We start from the raw sequence: 20,206 nt of genomic DNA, 5'->3' as shown, positions 1-20,206 counted from the left end.
TAATATTATATTATTATTATGCTTTGTTTCACGTACTATGGTACTGATCTTTTTCTTCCCATTCGTTGCTCTCAATAGACACAGGTTCTCATCCAACTGCTCTGGTGGACTGGGACCGCCTCCTTTTCCTCCTTGAGCGACGCCCTTTTTCCTAGGCTTAGGTTTCGGCTTTGTTTGACCATTGTCTGTAATTTTTAAAAGTTAAAGCAATAAAAATTTAATTTTAATTTTTAGAAAATTTCTCACATTTTTTCATTGTTATCCATACTGACCCACTGGTCCTTGAGGACTGGAAGAGTTTCGTTAGGCCGCTTAAAAAACCATCATTGCTTGTAAGAACCATACCAGATCAGGATATTCTCCGTATAGGTCCGAACACTTTGTCTATTTCTCCGTATATCCAATGAAGCAAGACAACGAGAATATCCAAAATCCGTTTAGCCTTACCCGTAAATTCTCGTCATTATCCGCATACTTTAAGACGCGAGATTACAAGATTATCCGGGATTTTACTGTCTTTGAAGCGCGAGAAAATGGGTTGCGCCTCGTCTTCAAGTAAAAACGATGCTGCAGATACTTCATCTTCCTCCAAAAAGAGCAAAGTGAACAGAAACGAGAAAAACGGGGTGAGTCCAGAAGATAAGAAAGCAGTGTCTGAAATGGTCCACCAAGTGCTGGAAAATGCAGAGAGAAGAGTCAAATTCTCTGAAGAGACACAAACCATTGGATCTCAAACTTGACACTTCTCCTAGTGACCAACAAGTACCATTATTTTATGACAGATTGTGACTATTATAGCACCGAACACTTCTATTCCATTCAGAAAAGTATTATAACTACATTAATAATAATAATAATAATAATAATAATATAACAGTCATTATAACAAGAAAAAAAGTTTAATTTTTATTGTACATATCAGCAGAAAAGTCTTAAATTTATTTCAAACTATTCATTGATCCACAATATCTCCCAGTACTGCTACAGCTTCAATCTCCACCAATGCATTCTAAATGATGATACAAGAATAGGATAGGATTACAACACTGTCATGATAGGCCTATACTTTTGGTAGTGTTGCCACTTGATATGCAGCTCTGGCTGGAGCATACTGAGGAGGGAAATCTGAGAAGGAGAGAAGAGAAAGAAGGGGGAGGAGGGGGAAAGAATGAGACAGGAAGAAGAGGAAATAAAGGAAGGGAAATGGAGAAATGGCTGAGTGAAGAAATGAGAGTGAGGGAGAGCTAGTAGTATGAGGGTGGCATGTGTGGATTTTAAGTGCAAATTGTAAGAGGAATGGTAATTTGTATGTGTAATGGCAAGAATCTACTCTTAGTAATGTAGGTAATTCAGTGTACATGTAATTGTATTAAAGCTGGGTAAAAAAGTTAACTACATTTATTGCTACACACACACACACAAACAAGTAAAGCTATATGTACGCTGTACATGAAGGATCCAATGCTATTTTTTTCTTTGATAATTTTAATTATAAGATACATGTACCGTAAAGCAGGAAATTTTGGAGGGGATTAAATTTGGCGAATTTGGTGTTTTGATATCTATTCGCCAAAATAAAATCCACCATTGTGAGCCATTATACGCATGCTCAATGGCATGTGGCCACAAATTTGCCAAATTAAAATTCGCCAATCACCAAAATTTAGCAATTCGCCAAATTTTAGTCCCTCCAAAATTTCCCACTATATGGTACATGTAGGTACAATACAACCTACACCATTGCTATTAGTACATACTGTACATGTAGATCTAAATATAGATGGAAATTCTTCTAGGATATTAACTTTAGCTCTTTCTGTAACCATTATCTTACATGATCGCTCTAAACTTATAATTAGTGTAGACACTATTAACAGTTCCATAATCGTACAAGATGATTTATTGGTGAGGAATTAATATTGGCAATTGGCAATTCTATGAAGAAATCGCCAATATAAAATCTGCCATTTTGTTTCAATCTGAGCATGCTCAATGACACGTGGCACAAAACTGCTAATATAAAATTCACCAATTTCTTTCCACAGGCAAATTCGCCAAATATTACTCCCGCCAATAAATCATCTTGTATACGGTACATGTATAAACTTGACATTACAATCAAACCTACATTATTGTTATTAGTAAACCATTATCTTACATGATTGCTCAGAACTTACAATTAGTATAGACACTATTAACAGTTGCATAGTCCTTAATATCAGCTAACAGCACTGTAGTCTTCACAACTATTGGAATACCAGTATCATAATATTGACAGATTAACAGCTAATGCTTCACATTCTTACCATTGTTGCACGTACAGCCAGCAGTCTCCAATACTGCTTTAATGTTCTCTAATGTCTTCAAAAAAGAAATAAATGTAATATAAAGTTTCAATACATTGAACTACATACTGTACATGCATAAGAACATCAATTTATATTAGTATATCTAATTTAAAATTGGAGGTAATTTTGAAGCCATTTTTTGGAGAAAAAACCATGAGCTAAAATGCCCAAGGCTATAGCTTTAGGTATTTTTCTAAAAATTGCCATAACTCAAAAATTTAAAGTCGGAATCAGCTCAAACTTTCTACACAGCATAAGGACATCAATATGTATCAGAAAATGTAATAAAAATTTGGAGTAATTTCGGAGCCATTTTTTGAAAAAATCCATGGGCTATAGCATTGGGTATTTTTCAGAATTTTGGCGTTTTCTTAAAATGGCCGTAACTTGAAAAATTGAAGTCGGAATCAGCTCAAACTTTCTACACAGCATAAGGACATCAATATGTATCAGAAAATGTAATAAAAATTTGGAGTAATTTTGGAGCCATTTTTTCAAAAAACCATGGGCTATAGCATTGGGTATTTTTCAGAATTTTGGCGTTTTCTTAAAATGGCCGTAACTTGAAAAATTGAAGTCGGAATCAGCTCAAACTTTCTACACAGCATAAGGACATCAATATGTATCAGAAAATGTAATAAAAATTTGGGGTGATTTCAGAGCCATTTTTTGAAAAAATCCATGGGCTATAGCCTTGGGTATTTTTCAGAATTTTGGCGTTTTCTTAAAATGGCCGTAACTTGAAAAATTGAAGTCGGAATCAGCTCAAACTTTCTACACAGCATAAGGACATCAATATGTATCAGAAAATGTAATAAAAATTTGGGGTGATTTCGGAGCCATTTTTTGAAAAAATCCATGGGCTATATAGCCTTTGGTACTTTTTAGAATTTCGGCATTTTCTTAAAATGGCTGTAACTTGAAAAATTGAAATCAGAATCACCTCAAACTTGCTACACAGCATAAGGGCATCAATATGTATCAGAAAATGTAATAAAAATTGGGTGTGATTTTAGAACCATTTTTTGGAAAAACCATGGGCTATAGCCTTGGGTATTTTTCAGAATTTTGGCGTTTTCTTAAAATGGCCGTAATTTGAAAAATTGAAGTCGGAATCAGCTCAAACTTTCTACACAGAATAAGGACATCAATATGTATCAAAAAATGTAATGAAAATTTGGGGTGATTTCGGAGCCATTTTTCAGAAAAAACCATGGGCTATAGCCTTGGGTATTTTTCAATATTTTGGCGTTTTCTTAAAATGGCCGTAACTTGAAAAATTGAAGTCGGAATCACCTCAAACTTTCTACACAGCATAAGGACATCAATATGTATCTGAAAATGTAATAAAAATTTGGGATGATTTCGGAGCCATTTTTCAGAAAAAACCATGGGCTATAGCCTTGGGTACTTTTAATGCTCCTACTTGTTCTGCTTGAGCTTTAACTCCACCATCCACCAATTGGCCATCCTATAATAATAATATAATAATGATAATGATAATAACAATGATACCTAAGGAATGGTGAGGTACCTTATTCATTCCGATCATTCCTGCTACATAGACAGTCCCATTAACAATGACAGCATGACTATAATAATGATAATTTCAATAATAACACACAACAATATTACATATAAAGGTTGACGACCTGTTAAATTAAGGTAAATATGTTAAATATACCGTGCTTTTAAGTCATTAACAATATTTTGAGAATTTTAATTTGCTATTATATATACATGTAGTTTAGTTCTGACGGCTAGTACTATGATAAAATTTTCCTTGCAATTAAGTATAACTAGTAATTAAGTATCATTATAATTAGATTTATTTTTAAAATAACACTTCAATTATACTATTCTATATTTACTTGTAAGGTCCGACTGGTTTAGCAATTTTGTCACAGCAAATGATCCTCCTAACAACTTGACTAGCAGCCATTTTAAAATAGATACGGAGTATCCTAATAGAGTATGCTAATAATAAACGGAAACCACGTGTGATCACGTGTCAGGGTCAGGAGTTGTGATGAATGTTGCTATAGTTATTCTCTAGAGAATGAAGACACTACAGTCAGGGACACTGACATTAAGTCCTTTAATATTTTTTTCCAAAATTATATAGCTTATCGTCTCTCCAAAACAATAACATCTAATGTGTGAATATCTTCTTTTGCTGTTAAATCAACAATTTGTGATGTAAGTTTATCATGAAACTACTAGATAGAGCCAAGTTCCTTTCTAATATTGTGCAAATTTTACTATGTTATCTTCACCTCAGTCAGGCTAAGCAATAACAGTTTTATTTGTCACTAAATTGTGTTTATATAAAGTAAGACACAAGCTTCATTGAGCTTTATCAATAGGAACTATGACACAGAAGCCACTGGAACAGTTTTATGAATCTCCTGATTTCTCATCAGTAGAGACAAATAAGGATACATATGAACTACCAGCAATCCGTAGGAATGAAGAAAAGAAAAACCAAGAATCTCTTCTATCTACTCCTGGACCGCTGACTGGGTATCCTAATGTAGCAATGGGACCTAAAGAAAGGCAGTCATCTTGGAGTAAACCACTACTGTTGATAACAGTATTACTCTGTCTCATATTGATATTATTAATAATTATACTGGGCATTGTAGTGTATGATAAGTATGCTACTGGTAATAATGTTGAGTGTACTAATACTGCAACTGGTGCTAACAGTAGTAGTAATACAAATGAATGGGCTGACCGTATAGCTCAAAATATTAGCCAGAAAATTCCCAACTTCAATGAATGGGCAAATGGTGTATCACAAAATACACTTCAACTATTTCAGAACAATACCAACTTTACTGAACTTGATAATCAAATCTTACAAGCTACAAGAGATTCTGCACAAAAGCTCATTAGCATTGTCAATACTCTCTCTAATCTACAAGACACTAGTACCTCTACTGCTGGAGTGGTTGATGATATACTACTAATAGCACAAGAACTATTAGTACTACACAATGACTCAACTGCTTTACCTACCTCTTGTAAAGAGATTAAGGAGAGACAACCTAACAGTCCATCAGGTTTGTATCAACTGGCAAGTAGATCCACTAATGCTACTTACACTGCTTACTGTAATATGGGAACATTGTGTGGTTCAGGAGGAGCATGGACAAGACTAGCATATCTGGATATGACTGACTCTACACAGAACTGTCCTTTTGGGTTTAGGCTGTACCAGTCAGGAGGAGTTAGAGTTTGTGGTAGGACTAACAGCAGTGGTGGCTGTGCATCAGTTCAGTTCCCATCTAATGGTATCAGTTATTCTCAGATATGTGGTAGAGTAACAGGTTATCAATATGGATCAACAGATTCAATTCATTTAGATGTAACAAATGTCAATTTAACATACCTTGATGGTGTTAGTATCACTCGTGGGTCTTCTCATCAGCACATCTGGTCACTTATCAGTGGACTATATGAATCACAATCAGGAAATCCGGATTGCACATGTAATACTGGGAGTACGAGACAAGTACCATCATTTGTAGGCAGTCACTATTTCTGTGAGTCTGGTAATCCTAGCTCTAGTAGTTATAGCTACACTCTCTACTCATCTGATCCACTCTGGGATGGTCAAGGTTGTGGTAGTAAGGAAGGTCCATGCTGTGCTGCTCCTGGTATCCCATGGTTTCACAGGGATTATGGTACTTCTGGTGCTAGTAGTGACTACATTGAATTGAGAGTGTGTAGTAATGAGGGAATCAATAATGAAGATACTCCAGTCAGCCTCATTGAGATTTATGTTTCTTAATAATATTCATTTTTAACGTTACAAGATTATAGCTAAGTTCAATCTTGATGCTATTTTGTAAAATTGTTAATTATGAATAAATTATGGTGGTACTTTGCAACTTTTCAATAAAAACTGATGAGATGAATATTTTGAATGCAACAAACTGAATGTTGCATTTGTCATTATTATTAGTATAGATATATTGTGCTTCTGTCTTACCTTATAGATATGATATATGCTGCATGCAACTCTTGCAGGTAATGATTGCCATTTTATTCTTATTACCAGCTTAGTCAACTTACCCTAATTTTTCCAAAATACATAGGGTTATGCTTGTTGTCTTCCCAAAACAATCACATCCAACATGTGAATATCCTTTTTTTGCTGTTAAATCAACAATTTTGTGATGTAAGTTTATCATGAAACTACTATAGATAGAGCCATGTTCCTTTCTAATATATTGTGTAAACTATACCGTGTTATCTTCACCTGAGGCAAGTAAAACAATAACATTTTTGTTTGTCACTAAATTGTATTTCTATAAAGTAAGACACAAGCTTCATTGAGTTTCATCAGTAGTAACTATGTCACAGCAGCCACTGGAACAGTTTTATGAATATCCAGAGGACTATGCCTCAACACAGATGAATGAGAACATGTATGAACTTCCAGAAATTCGTAGGAAAGAAGAAAAGAAAGGTCAACAGTCTTTTTTATCTACTCCTGGACTGACTGGGTCTCCTAATGTAGCAATGGGGCCTAAACAAAGGCAGTCATCTTGGAGTAAACCACTACTGTTAATAACAGTATTACTCTGCCTCATATTGATATTATTAATAATTATACTGGGCATTGTAGTGTATGATAAGTATGCTACTGGTAATAATGTTGAGTGTACTAATACTGCAACTGGTGCTAGCAGTAGCAGTAATACAAATGAATGGGCTGACCGTATAGCTCAAATTGTCTATGACAAACTTGATGGCAACCCTAACTTCACTGAGCCTGATGAGCAAATCTTACAAACTACAAGAGATTCTGCACAAAAGCTCATTAACATTGTCAATACTCTCTCTAATCTACAAGACACCAGTACCTCTACTGCTGGAGTGGTTGATGATATACTACTAATAGCACAAGAACTATTAGTACTACACAATGAATCAACTGCTTTACCTACCTCTTGTAAAGAGATTAAGGAGAAACAACCACTCAGTTCGTCAGGTTTGTATCAACTGGCAAGTAGATCTACAAATGCTGCTTATACTACTTACTGTAATATGGGAACATTGTGTGGTTCAGGAGGAGGATGGACAAGACTAGCATATCTGGATATGTCTGATGCTACACAGAACTGTCCTTCTGGGTTTAGACTGTACCAGTCAGGAGGAGTTAGAGCTTGTGGTAGACCAAATCAAGGTGCTGGATGCACTGCTTCAGTTCAGTTCCCATCTAATGGTATCAGTTATTCTCAGATATGTGGTAGAGTAACAGGATATCAAATTGGAGGACCTGATGCAATTCATTCACAAGTAACAAATGTCAATTTAACATACCTTGATGGTGTTAGTATCACTCATGGGTCTTCTCGTCAGCATATCTGGTCGCTAATGGCTGCTCCAACGCAACATCACAATCGTGCATACAGTTGCCCATGTAGTACTGGAAGTACGAGACAAGTACCATCATTTATAGGCAGTCACTACTTCTGTGAGTCTGGAAATCCTACCTTAAATGTAGTGGTAGCCCTTTACACAGCTGATCCACTCTGGGATGGTCAAGGTTGTGGTGATAAGGAAGTTCCATGCTGTAATGCTCCTGGTATCCCATGGTTTCACAGGGATTATGGCACTGCTGGTGCTAGCAGTGACTACATTGAATTGAGAGTGTGTAGTAATGAGGGAATTGATGATGAAGATACTCCAGTCAGCTTCATTGAGATTTATGTTTCCTAATAATAATTTTTATTTTTAATGTTGCATGATTAGCTAAGTTTTGTGTATATTATTTTGATGCTACTTCTTCAGCTAAAATAAAATTGTTCATTATGAATACATTATGGTGATACTTTGCAACTTTTCAATAAAAATATTGAATCCAACAAACATAATGAATTTTGAAGTCATTATTATTGCTGCTTTTGTCTTGCCTTAGATTGCATGTAGATTCTAACTCTTGCAGGTAATGATTGCAATTTTGTTCCTATATTACCTTGAAGTTCTTATTTAAAAGGAACTCAATAAGGCAATAATCCCTTATTTTTCCAAAATATATAGGGCTATGCTTGTTGTCTCCCCAAAACAATAACATCTAATGTGGGAATATCTTCTTTTGCTATTAAATCAACAATTTGTGATGTAAGTTTATCACGAAACTACTAGATAGAGCCAAGTTCCTTTCTAATATTGTGCAAATTTTATACTGTGTTATCTTCACCTCAGCCATGCTAAGCAATAACAGTTTTGTTTGTCACTAAATTGTGTTTATATAAAGTAAGACACAAGCTTCATTGAGCTTCATCAGTAGTAACTATGGCACAGCAGCCACTGGAACAGTTTTATGAATCTCCTAATTTCTCATCAGTAGAGACAAATGAGAATACTTATGAACTTCCAGAATATTGTAAGAAAGAAGAAAAGAAAGGTCAGCAGTCTCTTCTATCTACTCCTGGACTGACTGGGTCTCCTAATGTAGCAATGGGGCCTAAACAAAGGCAGTCATCTTGGAGTAAACCACTGCTGTTCATGACAGTATTACTCTGTCTCATATTGATATTATTAATAATTATACTGGGCATTGTAGTGTATGATAAGTATGTTACTGGTAATAATGTTGAGTGTACTAATACTGCAACTGGTGCTAGCAGTAGTAGTAATACAAATGAATGGGCTGATCGCATAGCTCAAAATATTAGCCAGAAAATTCCTGACTTCAATGAATGGGCTAATGGTGTTGTCTCTAAAGTTAACAGAAATGTAACAGGGAGCCTTCCTGACTTCAATGAATGGGCTAATGGTGTTGTCTCTAAAGTTAACAGAAATGTAACAGGGAGCCTTCCTGACTTCAATGAATGGGCTAATGGTGTTGTCTCTAAAGTTAACAGCAATGTAACAGGGAGCCTTCCTGACTTCAATGAATGGGCTAACGGTGTTGTCTCTAAAGTTAACAGCAATGTAACAGGGAGCCTTCCTGACTTCAATGAATGGGCTAAAGGTGTTGTCTCTAAAGTTAACAGCAATGTAACAGGGACCCTTCCTGACTTCAATGAATGGGCTAATGGTGTATCACAAAATACCCTTCAACTATTTCAGAACAATACCAACTTCACTGAACTTGATGAACAAATCTTACAAACTACAAGAGATTCTGCACAAAGGCTCATTAACATTGTCAATACTCTCTCTAATCTACAAGACACCAGTACCTCTACTGCTGGAGTGGCTGATGATATACTACTAATAGCACAAGAACTATTAGTACTACACAATGAGTCAACTGCTTTACCTACTTCTTGTAAGGAATTGAAAAGCCAATACCCAAACAGTTCATCAGGTTATTATGTATTAGCATCAACTAATGGATCAACTACTTATACTGCTTACTGTAATATGGGACCACTCTGTAACTCAACTGAAGGATGGACAAGACTAGCATATCTGGATATGTCTGATGCTACACAAAATTGTCCTTGTGGGTTTAGACTGCACCAGTCAGGAGGAGTTAGAGCTTGTGGTAGACCAAATCAAGGTGCTGGATGCACTGCATCAGTTCAGTTCCCATCTAATGGTATCAGTTATTCTCAGATATGCGGTAGAGTAACAGGATATCAAATTGGAGGACCTGATGCAATTCATTCACAAGTAACAAATGTCAATTTAACATACCTTGATGGTGTTAGTATCACTCGTGGGTCTTCTCGTCAGCATATCTGGTCACTAATGGCTGCTCCATGGGAAAATCACAATGGTGCATACAGTTGCCCGTGTAGTACTGGAAGTACAAGACAAGTACCATCATTTATGGGCAGTCACTATTTCTGTGAGTCTGGTAATCCTAACTCAAACGTAGTGGTAGCCCTTTACACAGCTGATCCACTCTGGGATGGTCAAGGTTGTGGTAGTAAGGAAGGTCCATGCTGTGCTGCTCCTGGTATCCCATGGTTTCACAGGGACTATGGTGCTGCTGGTGCTAGCAGTGACTACATTGAATTGAGAGTGTGTAGTAATGAGGGAATTGATAATGAAGACACTCCAGTCAGCTTCATTGAGATTTATGTTTCCTAATAATTTTTAATGCATTTTTTAGTTATTGCTAAGTTTTTCTGATTAATTATTATCGGATAATATTTTGCAAGCTAAAATGAAAATTTTAATGATGAATGCACTATGATCACACTTTTGTGATTATACTGTATAAGCACATTGTATTATACCAGACATTATCATAATGGGCTTCAATAGCAAATATACAATTGAATATGGTATTCATGAGGATAATGAAACTAATTAGTGTCATGGTTACACAAAACAAAACAACCTCTAAAAGTAACCTCTTTCACAAACAAGAGAGGATCAATCAAGCAAGCAATAATGGATAAAGAAAATGTTTATGAAGGCACAGAGCTACAACAATATGATGTCAATACTGGTTACGAATACAACGAATTAGATAGAAAGTCGAAGGAACAGTTTTTTGTAGTCAAAGAAAAGGTCTGCTGTGCTCTGATAGTCGTAGCTGTTGTAACCCTGATGACCTTATTTCTCATTCTTGCTCTTCTGCTTGCTGTATTTGTTACAGTAGAGGAAGGATATGGAAAAACCAGCTCTTCTACAGGGCAATCAGTTGAAGGAACAAATTGTCCCAGTACTACTGATGTCCCATCAACTGCTACTAGCCTTCCCAACTGCAGTATAGTATATAATGAATGGACTAATAGGATGCAGCAAGAAATGAATGAGTTGAAGGCTCGGGTTAACACGCTAGTAAATGCATCAGTGGATACTGCATGGAAGATTGACGATATTCATAATTTTGCTGACATGCAAACGGAAAAGGGTATTAACAATAGCATCAATATAAACAAGATATTGGAGACAACTGGGAACTCTGCTTCAAAACTCATTAACATTGTTAATACTCTCTCTAATCTACAAGACACCTGTACTTCTACTGCAGCAGTGGCTGATGATATACTACTAATAGCACAAGAACTATTAGTACTACACAATGACTCAACTGCTTTACCTACCTCTTGTAAAGAGATTAAGGAGAGACAACCACTCAGTCCTTCAGGTGTGTATCAACTAGCATACACTAATACTGAAGGGGCTACTTATTCTACATATTGTAATATGGGGTTGCTGTGTGGTTCAGGAGGAGGATGGACAAGATTAGCATATTTGGATATGTCTGATGCTACACAGAACTGTCCTTCTGGGTTTAGACTGTACCAGTCAGGAGGAGTTAGAGCTTGTGGTAGGACTACCAATGGTCCTGGCTGTATATCTGTTACATACCCAACTAATATCAGTTATTCTCAGATATGTGGTAGAGTAACAGGATATCAATATTTCTCATCAGATGCATTCAATCATGCCCCACATAACAATATCAATTCTCCTTACGTTGATGGTGTTAGTATCACTCGTGGGTCTCCTCGTCAACATGTCTGGACGTTTGCAAACGATCCAACTGATTTATACACTGGTGCTAACCCAGCTTGGATGTGCCCATGTGTAAGTGGAAGTGCCCAGACAGTCCCATCTTTTGTAGGAAACCATTATTACTGTGAGTCTGGTAATCAAGCTTCTTCATGGTCGCCTATTCTCTACACATCTGATCCACTCTGGGATGGTCAAAATTGTGGAACTATAGACACTTGCTGTACTGGATCTAGTATCCCATGGTTTCACAGAGACTATGGTAGCACTACCATTACTGACTATATTGAGTTGAGGGTCTGTGGAGATGAAGCAATTAGTAATGAAGACAGCCCTGTTGGCTTTTATGAGATTTATGTTCAGTAGAACAACACTTGCTGACTTTAGTTTAAGTATAAAACCAAGTAGTATTTGTCTTGTTTTATAAAATAAAATTTTCTGTAGAATTTAAGAAACCAGATGATGATTAGGGGGAGGGATAAACAAAAGTGATAAAGAAATAGAAAAGTAAGTCTTTGAGAGATAAGGACTACTACCAGTAATTGCTACATGCACAAGTAATTAAGGGATGCATTATTCATTTGTATTATGATTGAAGTAGAATCTACAGTTTTAATTACTGTGTTATCTTCATTTCACTGTGTAAAATTAAGCTAATTTTACTGTAGCAGACATAAATACATAATGCTTCATAGTAGCCAATTTCTTTGACGCTTGATAATTCATGAGAATAATGAAACTAATTAACGCCATGGTTACACTAAACAAAACAACCTCAAAAAGTATCCTCTTCCATACCCAAGAGGGCTCACTCAAGCAACCAATAATGGAGAAAGAAAACCTTTATGAAGTGACAGAGCTGCAACAATATGATGTCAATAGTGGCTATGAATATAAAGAAGACAGAAAGTCAAAGGAGCAACTTTTTGTAGCTGGAGGAAAGTTCTGCTGTACTCTGATAGTCATAGCTGTTGTAGCCCTCATGACTTTATTTATTATTCTGATTCTGCTCCTTGTTTTAATTGTTATAGCAGAGGAGAGATATGCATCTACTACAGTGCAATCAGTTGAAGGAATGAATTGTTCCATTACTTATAACGTCTGCACATCAACTACTAGCCTTCCTAATTGCAGTATAGCACATAATGAATGGCAGCAAGAAATGAATGAGTTGAAGGCTCGGGTTAACATGCTAGTGAATGCATCAGTGGACACTGCATGGAAGATTGATGACATTCATAATTTCGCTGACATGCAGACTGAAAAAAGTATTAACAGCAGCATGGATATAAACAAGATATTGGAGACAACTGGGAACTCTGCTTCAAAGCTCATTAACATTGTCAATACTCTCTCTAATCTACAAGACACCAGTACCTCTACTGCTGGAGTGGTTGATGATATACTACTAATAGCACAAGAACTATTAGTACTACACAATGACTCAACTGCTTTACCTACCTCTTGTAAGGAATTGAAAAGCCAATACCCAAGCAGTTCATCAGGTTATTATGTATTAGCATCAACTAATGGTTCAACTACTTACACTGCTTACTGTAATATGGGGTTACTGTGTGGTTCAGGAGGAGGATGGACAAGACTAGTATATCTGGATATGTCTGATGCTACACAGAACTGTCCTTCTGGATTTAGACTGTACCAGTCAGGAGGAGTTAGAGCTTGTGGTAGGCCAAATGGAGGTGCTGGATGCACTGCATCAGTTCAGTTCCCATCTAATGGTATCAGTTATTCTCAGATATGTGGTAGAGTAACAGGATATCAATATGGTAATCCCGATGCAATTCATTCAGGAGCAACAAATGTCAATTCAACATACCTTGATGGTGTTAGTATCACTCGTGGGTCTTCTCGTCAGCATGTCTGGTCACTAATGGCTGGACCATTCCAATCTTACACCACTACATACAGTTGCCCATGTAATACTGGGAGTTCAAGACAAGTACCATCATTTATAGGCAATCATTACTTTTGTGAGTCTGGTAATCCTAACTCTAATGTAGTTGCAACCCTTTACTCATCTGATCCACTCTGGGATGGTCAAGGCTGTGGTAGTAAGGAAGGTCCATGCTGTGCTGCTCCTGGTATCCCATGGTTTCACAGGGACTATGGCACTGCTGGTGCTAGCAGTGACTACATTGAATTGAGAGTGTGTGGCAATGAAGCAAATAATGATGAAGATTCCCCAGTCAGTCACATTGAGATTTATGTTTCTTAACTTTTAATGCTTTATGGTTATTGCTAACTTTGTGCAGATAATTTGAACTAAAATAAAATAATTTTTAATAGTCATTATGAATGCACTTCTGAGACTAGACCATATTAAGCAAATTATTATAGCCAACATAATCATAATGCGCTTCAGTAGCAAAATATATGGAATTCATGAGGATAATGAAACTAATTAACACCATGGTTACACTAAACAAAACAACCTCAAAAGGTAACCTTTTCCATACCCAAGAGGGCTCAATCAAGCAACCAATAATGGAGAAAGAAAATCTTTACGAAGTAACAGAGCTGCAACAATATGATGTCAATAGTGGCTACGAATATAAAGATGATAGAAAGTCAAAGGAACAACTTTTTGTAGCTGGAGGAAAGTTCTGCTGTACTCTGATAGTCATAGCTGTTGTAGCCCTCATGACTTTATTTATTATTCTGATTCTGCTCCTTGTTTTAATTGTTATAGTAGAGGAGAGGTATGCATCTACTACAGTGCAAGCAGTTGAAGGAATGAATTGTCCCATTGTATATAATGTCTCATCAACTACTACTAGCCTTCCTAATTGCAGTATAGCCCATGATGAATGGCAGCAAGAAATAAAAGAGTTAAAGACTTGGGTTAGGACACTTTTAAATGCATCAGAGGACACTGCATGGAAGATTGATGACATTCATAATTTCGCTGACATGCAAACGGAAAAGGGTATTAACAACAGCATCAATATAAACAAGATATTGGAGACAACTGGGAACTCTGCTTCAAAACTAATGAACATTGTCAATACTCTCTCTAATCTACAAGACACTTGTACCTCTACTGCTGGAGTGGCTGATGATATATTACTAATAGCACAAGAACTATTAGTACTACACAATGACTCAACTGCTTTACCTACCTCTTGTAAAGAGATTAAGGAGAGACAACCACTCAGTCCTTCAGGTGTGTATCTACTAGCACCTACTACTGGAGGATCTACTTATACTGCTTACTGTAATATGGGAACATTGTGTGGTTCAGGAGGAGGATGGACAAGACTAGCATATCTGGATATGTCTGATGCTACACAGAACTGTCCTTCTGGGTTTGGACTGTACCAGTCAGGAGGAGTTAGAGCTTGCTCAAGGCCAAGTGGTGGTGGTAACTGTGCATCAGTTCAGTTCCCATCTAATGGCATCAGTTATTCTCAGATATGTGGTAGAGTAACAGCATATCAATATGGAACACCAGATGCTGTTAACCCAATCAACAACATAAACTCGTATTACATTGACGGTGTTAGTATCACTCGTGGATCACCTCGTCAGCATGTCTGGAGTCTAATATGTGGCGTAGATTCGCAAAACAACCACTTTGATAACTGTCCATGTGCTGGAGGTACAGCTACCCAATCATTCATTGGAAATGACTACTTTTGTGAGTCTGGTAATCCCAATACCAACGTACAGCTTATACTGTACTCCAGTGATCCAGTATGGGATGGTGAAGGTTGTGGTCCTAATGAAGTTAGCTGTTGTTCAGTTCCAGGTATACCATGGTTCAACAGGACACTTGCTGCTCCCAGTAGTGACTACGTTGAGTTGAGACAGTGCTGTGATCAGGACATTAGTAATGAAGATGTAAAAGTGAACTATTATGAGATTTATGTGCAATGAGACACTGTAGAGGATATCATATGCATGCAGATTTTAGTAGACTTTTTATATTGTAATTATCACTGTCCAACTTCTTATTTATAACAATTTTAGTGAACACCATGCATGCACTACTACCACTGCTGACTATATTGAGTTGAGGGTCTGTGGGGATGAAGCAATTGGTAATGAAGACAGTCCTGTTGGCTTTTATGAGACTTATGTTCAGTAGAACAAACCCTTCAGATCTTAGTTTTGTCTTGTTTATAAAAAGCCATCAGATGATAAGTAGGAGAAAGGGATACAAAATAATAAAACAAAAGAGAAATAGGAAAGTAAATTTTTGAACTACTCTATACAAGTAATAATGCTCCAATTAATATACTGGGATACATGTATAGATCTAAGTAGACATGTAGAATGTGGACATTGATATTCACACAAGACAGTGAAAGGTGAAGAGGTAGTTTACATACACAATCACAATGGTCACATTACATTGACACAATTTGGTATCTCAGTTGCTAAATTTAAATCTCAATAAAGAATAATGGAAGATTGTAGTGACCGAGAAGTAAAGGTAAAAAGAGGTCTCGTGGGAATCAACAAACGAATTTATCAATAAGTTAAAAACTTCTTCTTAAAACTGAAGAATGCACACACTTAAATGCACACAAATCAATTGCATCATAATACATCACTGACACACATTGCATAATATTACATAACACTAGAAAGGAATCTAAATCAACAATGCATACATTATATAACCTACATAAGAAATGAAAATAAGTACAGAAATAATAATTAGGAAAAATGATAACAATAACAATACAATACATGCCTAGGAAAATAATTATAGATAAGGATACATTAACATTATCAGTTATAACAAAGATATTGTAAGCAATATAGAAAAATCTTATACCACATTGATGCACACATTGTAAATAATGAATGAAGTCAATGAAGAGATATTTTATGCATAATTATTATTATGATTATGGTTATCTTGGTGCATTGAAGTATAGGTGGGAAACTGGTTATACTTAATTTGAGATCATAGTTTATACAAAAAATTTCTATGGAAATTATGTCATGTGTGACAGGTGTGGGTATACAGTTATTATAAAGATCTTGTTATTTTGTTGTTATCACATGATCAAAGGAGGAACGGGTAGATATGGCTAGTCTATTGTTGCTGTGGCAATTGTCAATAAAAACTGTTACATAGATCTAAATTCATAACAAAATAAAGAGCAAAAAACGATCAGATGTAATGGTGTGTGCATCAAAAGGAGCTAAAAACTAAAGCAAAATAAGGCACTCAACTAAAAGCAATAGTTATAAAAAGAACCAAATAAATTGAAAAAAGACACACTGTGAAAGATACAACACACACACACACACACAGTATACTCTACTTAATATAAATCTCATAATAACTGACAGGACTGTCTTCAGAACTAACACTAGCACAGACCCTCAACTCAATATAGTCAGTAGTGGTATTGCTACCATAGTCTCTGTGAAACCATGGGATACCAGGAACATTACAACAAGGTGATTCAAGAGAACCACAACCCTGACCATCCCAGAGTGGGTCAGACGTGTAGAGAATATTATTAGATGGAAGGCTAGCATTAGTACCTGATTCACAGAAGTAGTTATTACCAATAAAAGACTGCACTGACTCTGAACTACCATTATTACATGGACATGAATGTGTCGAATTATCTGATTCACTTCGACCAGCTACTAATGACCAGACATGTTGACGAGGAGACCCACGAGTGATACTAACACCATCAACATAAGGAGCATCAATACTACGGTTATTGTTGAATGCTTCTGGTCTTCCATATTGATATCCTGTTACTCTACCACATATCTGAGTATAGTTGATGCCATTAGATGGGAACTGAACTGATACACAGCCAGTACCACTGCTGCTATTTCTACCACAAGCTCTAACTCCTCCTGACTGGTACAGTCTAAACCCAGAAGGACAGTTCTGTGTAGCATCAGTCATATCCAGATATGCTAGTCTTGTCCATCCTCCTCCTGAGCCACACAGTAACCCCATATTACAGTAAGCAGCATAATCAGTTGATCCATTAGCTGATGCTAATATATAATAACCTGATGGACTGCTTGGGTATTGGCTTTTTAATTCCTTACAAGAAGTAGGTAAAGCAGTTGAGTCATTGTGTAGTACTAATAGTTCTTGTGCTATTAGTAGTATATCATCAGCCACTCGGGCCAGCAGTAGAGGTACTGGTGTCTTGTAGATTAGAGAGAGTATTGACAATGTTAATGAGCTTTTGTGCAGAATCTCTTGTAGTTTGTAAGATTTGTTTATCAAGTTCAGTAAAGTAGGTATTGTTCTGAAATAGTTGAAGGGTATTTTGTGATACACCATTAGCCCATTCATTGAAGTCAGGAAGGCTCCCTGTTACATTGCTGTTAACTTTAGAGACAACACCAATAGCCCATTCATTGAAGTCAGGAAGGCTCCCTGTTACATTGCTATTAACTTTAGAGACAACACCATTAGCCCATTCATTGAAATCAGGAAGGCTCCCTGTTACATTCCTGTTAACTTTAGAGACAACACCATTAGACCATTCAGTGAAGTCAGAAAGGCTCCCTGTTACATTGCTGTTAACTTTAGATACTATATCATTAGCCCATTGAGTGAAGTTAGGCGATTCATTGTTACCAGCAGTAGCTCCAGTAGCAGTTGTACTGGTACTGGTATTAGCATCTCCAGCAAACAATTGAACCAGTGATAAACAAAGTATTACCACCAGTAGCAATACTATAAGACACAGTAATAGAGCAATAACTACTAATGGTGTACTCCATGTCGACCGCTTTGGTGCCTGCTTAAAAGCTAATCTTGCTTGACTTACTTGACTACTCTTCCTCCTAGCAGCATCAAGCATTTCATAAACATTCTCCTGAATTTGTATTGAACCTCGTGTTGCCATATCTTCATATTCCTCCCTGACTTCATCTCCATCAGTTACTACATAATTATCTTCATCCTTTAGATCTACATCCTTTACTTCCATCGTTAAAGAAAGACACTGACCTGTTTCAGGGCCCGCTTGCAATAAGTAGCTATACTCCTACAGGTGTGTAGCAATAGTTCTTTGTATTATGATTACTAAGAATTATTTCTACACACTTGTGGGAGATAACTGTATCAATAGTATCAAAGTTGTATTGATTAGCTCTTCCAAATAAGTATGTGTCATTAATGAGGTAATTACTCATTGATTGGAGTGATGGCAGCTTGGCTAAAACAAAAAGTGTCTTTCTACACCACAACATAAGTAAAGCAATGGTTCACAATAGTTAACTTTATCATTGTTAAGTAAAGTAGTAGCAAGTGTAGATAATAGTTGGAGGGGAGCGTCCTACTGTGCACTATACCCCCTGCTTCATCACCGCATAGAAATGGAAAGTCACATTCCGATTATTTCCGTATTTTATTTGAGTAGTTATTTGAAAATAACTAGCAATAACTACTCAACTCAAATAAAATACGGAAATAACCGGATTGTGACTTTCCATTTCTACGCCGTGATGAAGCAAACCACATAGCTGGTAGGACACTCTCCTCTAATTATTATCTGCTCTTGATGAAAGACATCAGTAGAAATTAATTTACAAAAGCACAAATTAGAAATACATGCAATATCATTAAAATTAAAAAGCAGAAACATTTTCACTTTTAAATTTTTTCTGATACATATACATGTACTTATGTTGCATAGAAAGTTGGAGCTATTTTCAATCAAGTTTGATTTTTTAAAGTTGCTCAAAAAATTTTCACACAGACATTAGTGAATGTAGTGTAGCAAAGTTGAGCTAGTAGTTCCACTGAATTAAAAAGAATTATCAATGTGACAAGGCAGTTACTTACATACATAATCACATTAATTTTAGTTCAAGTATTAACAGAAATAGTAATAATAATAACAATAATAATAATAACAATAACAGGAGTTCAAGTGACTATACTTATTAGTGAATGTGGTGATTGAATCATACATGTATCATCAGCTGTTGTTAGGCTAATATTGTACTCAGTTTTGATACTAGAGGCTCAGCATCTTCTCTTGACAATAGACCCCACTGAACAAGATCAGCTACTAAATCTTGAGGAGTATCATCTATTGATCATTTTATTGTAAGACATTTATATCATGTATCAGATTAAATGTACATTACATGTATATTCAAACATCTATTACATTATGGTCTTATGATCAAAATTAAATTAATTCCAAACGGACATTTTTGCCCATACATGTACATGTACAAAGTGGCGAAGCCTTATAATGCATGTGTTGTACCTTCTTGTAGCTCAATTCTTAATTCTCTTTCCATTTTACTGCCAAACTGAAGTTTAATACAAACCTCATTCTTCCCGTCTTCCAGTGACAATACATCACAAGAACACGTAGCAAACTAAACAAACAAATAAATAATTAAATAATTAAAAATAAAGACATCATAACAATGAACAAGTA

At 36.2% G+C, this 20,206-nt stretch overlaps 3 protein-coding genes across 3 annotated transcripts in view; 1 reads left to right on the top strand and 2 right to left on the bottom strand.

Moving 5' to 3' along the window:
• Positions 1–771: 771 nt before the first annotated feature.
• On the bottom strand, positions 772–4,351 carry LOC100639999 (ribonuclease UK114-like). The gene is made up of 7 exons (XM_019999472.1): positions 4,220–4,351; positions 3,883–3,940; positions 3,775–3,819; positions 2,307–2,361; positions 2,178–2,246; positions 1,067–1,125; positions 772–1,009 (listed from the first exon to the last, which is right to left on the bottom strand). Exons 1-7 carry the CDS (start codon positions 4,288–4,290, stop codon positions 953–955), a joined length of 414 nt encoding a protein of 137 aa, XP_019855031.1. The 5' UTR covers positions 4,291–4,351; the 3' UTR covers positions 772–952.
• Positions 4,352–10,665: 6,314 nt separating this feature from the next.
• On the top strand, positions 10,666–15,785 carry LOC109583941 (uncharacterized). Its single transcript, XM_019999475.1, has 2 exons — positions 10,666–11,418; positions 14,971–15,785. Exons 1-2 carry the CDS (start codon positions 10,716–10,718, stop codon positions 15,681–15,683), a joined length of 1,416 nt encoding a protein of 471 aa, XP_019855034.1. The 5' UTR covers positions 10,666–10,715; the 3' UTR covers positions 15,684–15,785.
• Positions 15,786–19,536: 3,751 nt separating this feature from the next.
• LOC100640126 (nuclear receptor-binding protein-like) overlaps positions 19,537–20,206 on the bottom strand; it is a 4,697-nt gene continuing 4,027 nt past the window's right edge. Inside the window, exons 14-15 of the mRNA XM_019999467.1 lie at positions 20,030–20,144; positions 19,537–19,846 (exon numbers count right to left, since the gene is read on the bottom strand). Coding sequence (XP_019855026.1) covers positions 19,743–19,846; positions 20,030–20,144 — 219 coding nt within the window. The 3' untranslated portion in view covers positions 19,537–19,742. The remainder of the gene's footprint in view (positions 19,847–20,029; positions 20,145–20,206) is intronic.

Source organism: Amphimedon queenslandica, unplaced genomic scaffold (assembly GCF_000090795.2).
Source record: "Amphimedon queenslandica unplaced genomic scaffold, v1.1 AMPQUscaffold_13264, whole genome shotgun sequence".
NCBI lineage: Eukaryota > Metazoa > Porifera > Demospongiae > Haplosclerida > Niphatidae > Amphimedon > Amphimedon queenslandica.
This window is presented reverse-complemented; position numbering and strand designations above follow the sequence as displayed.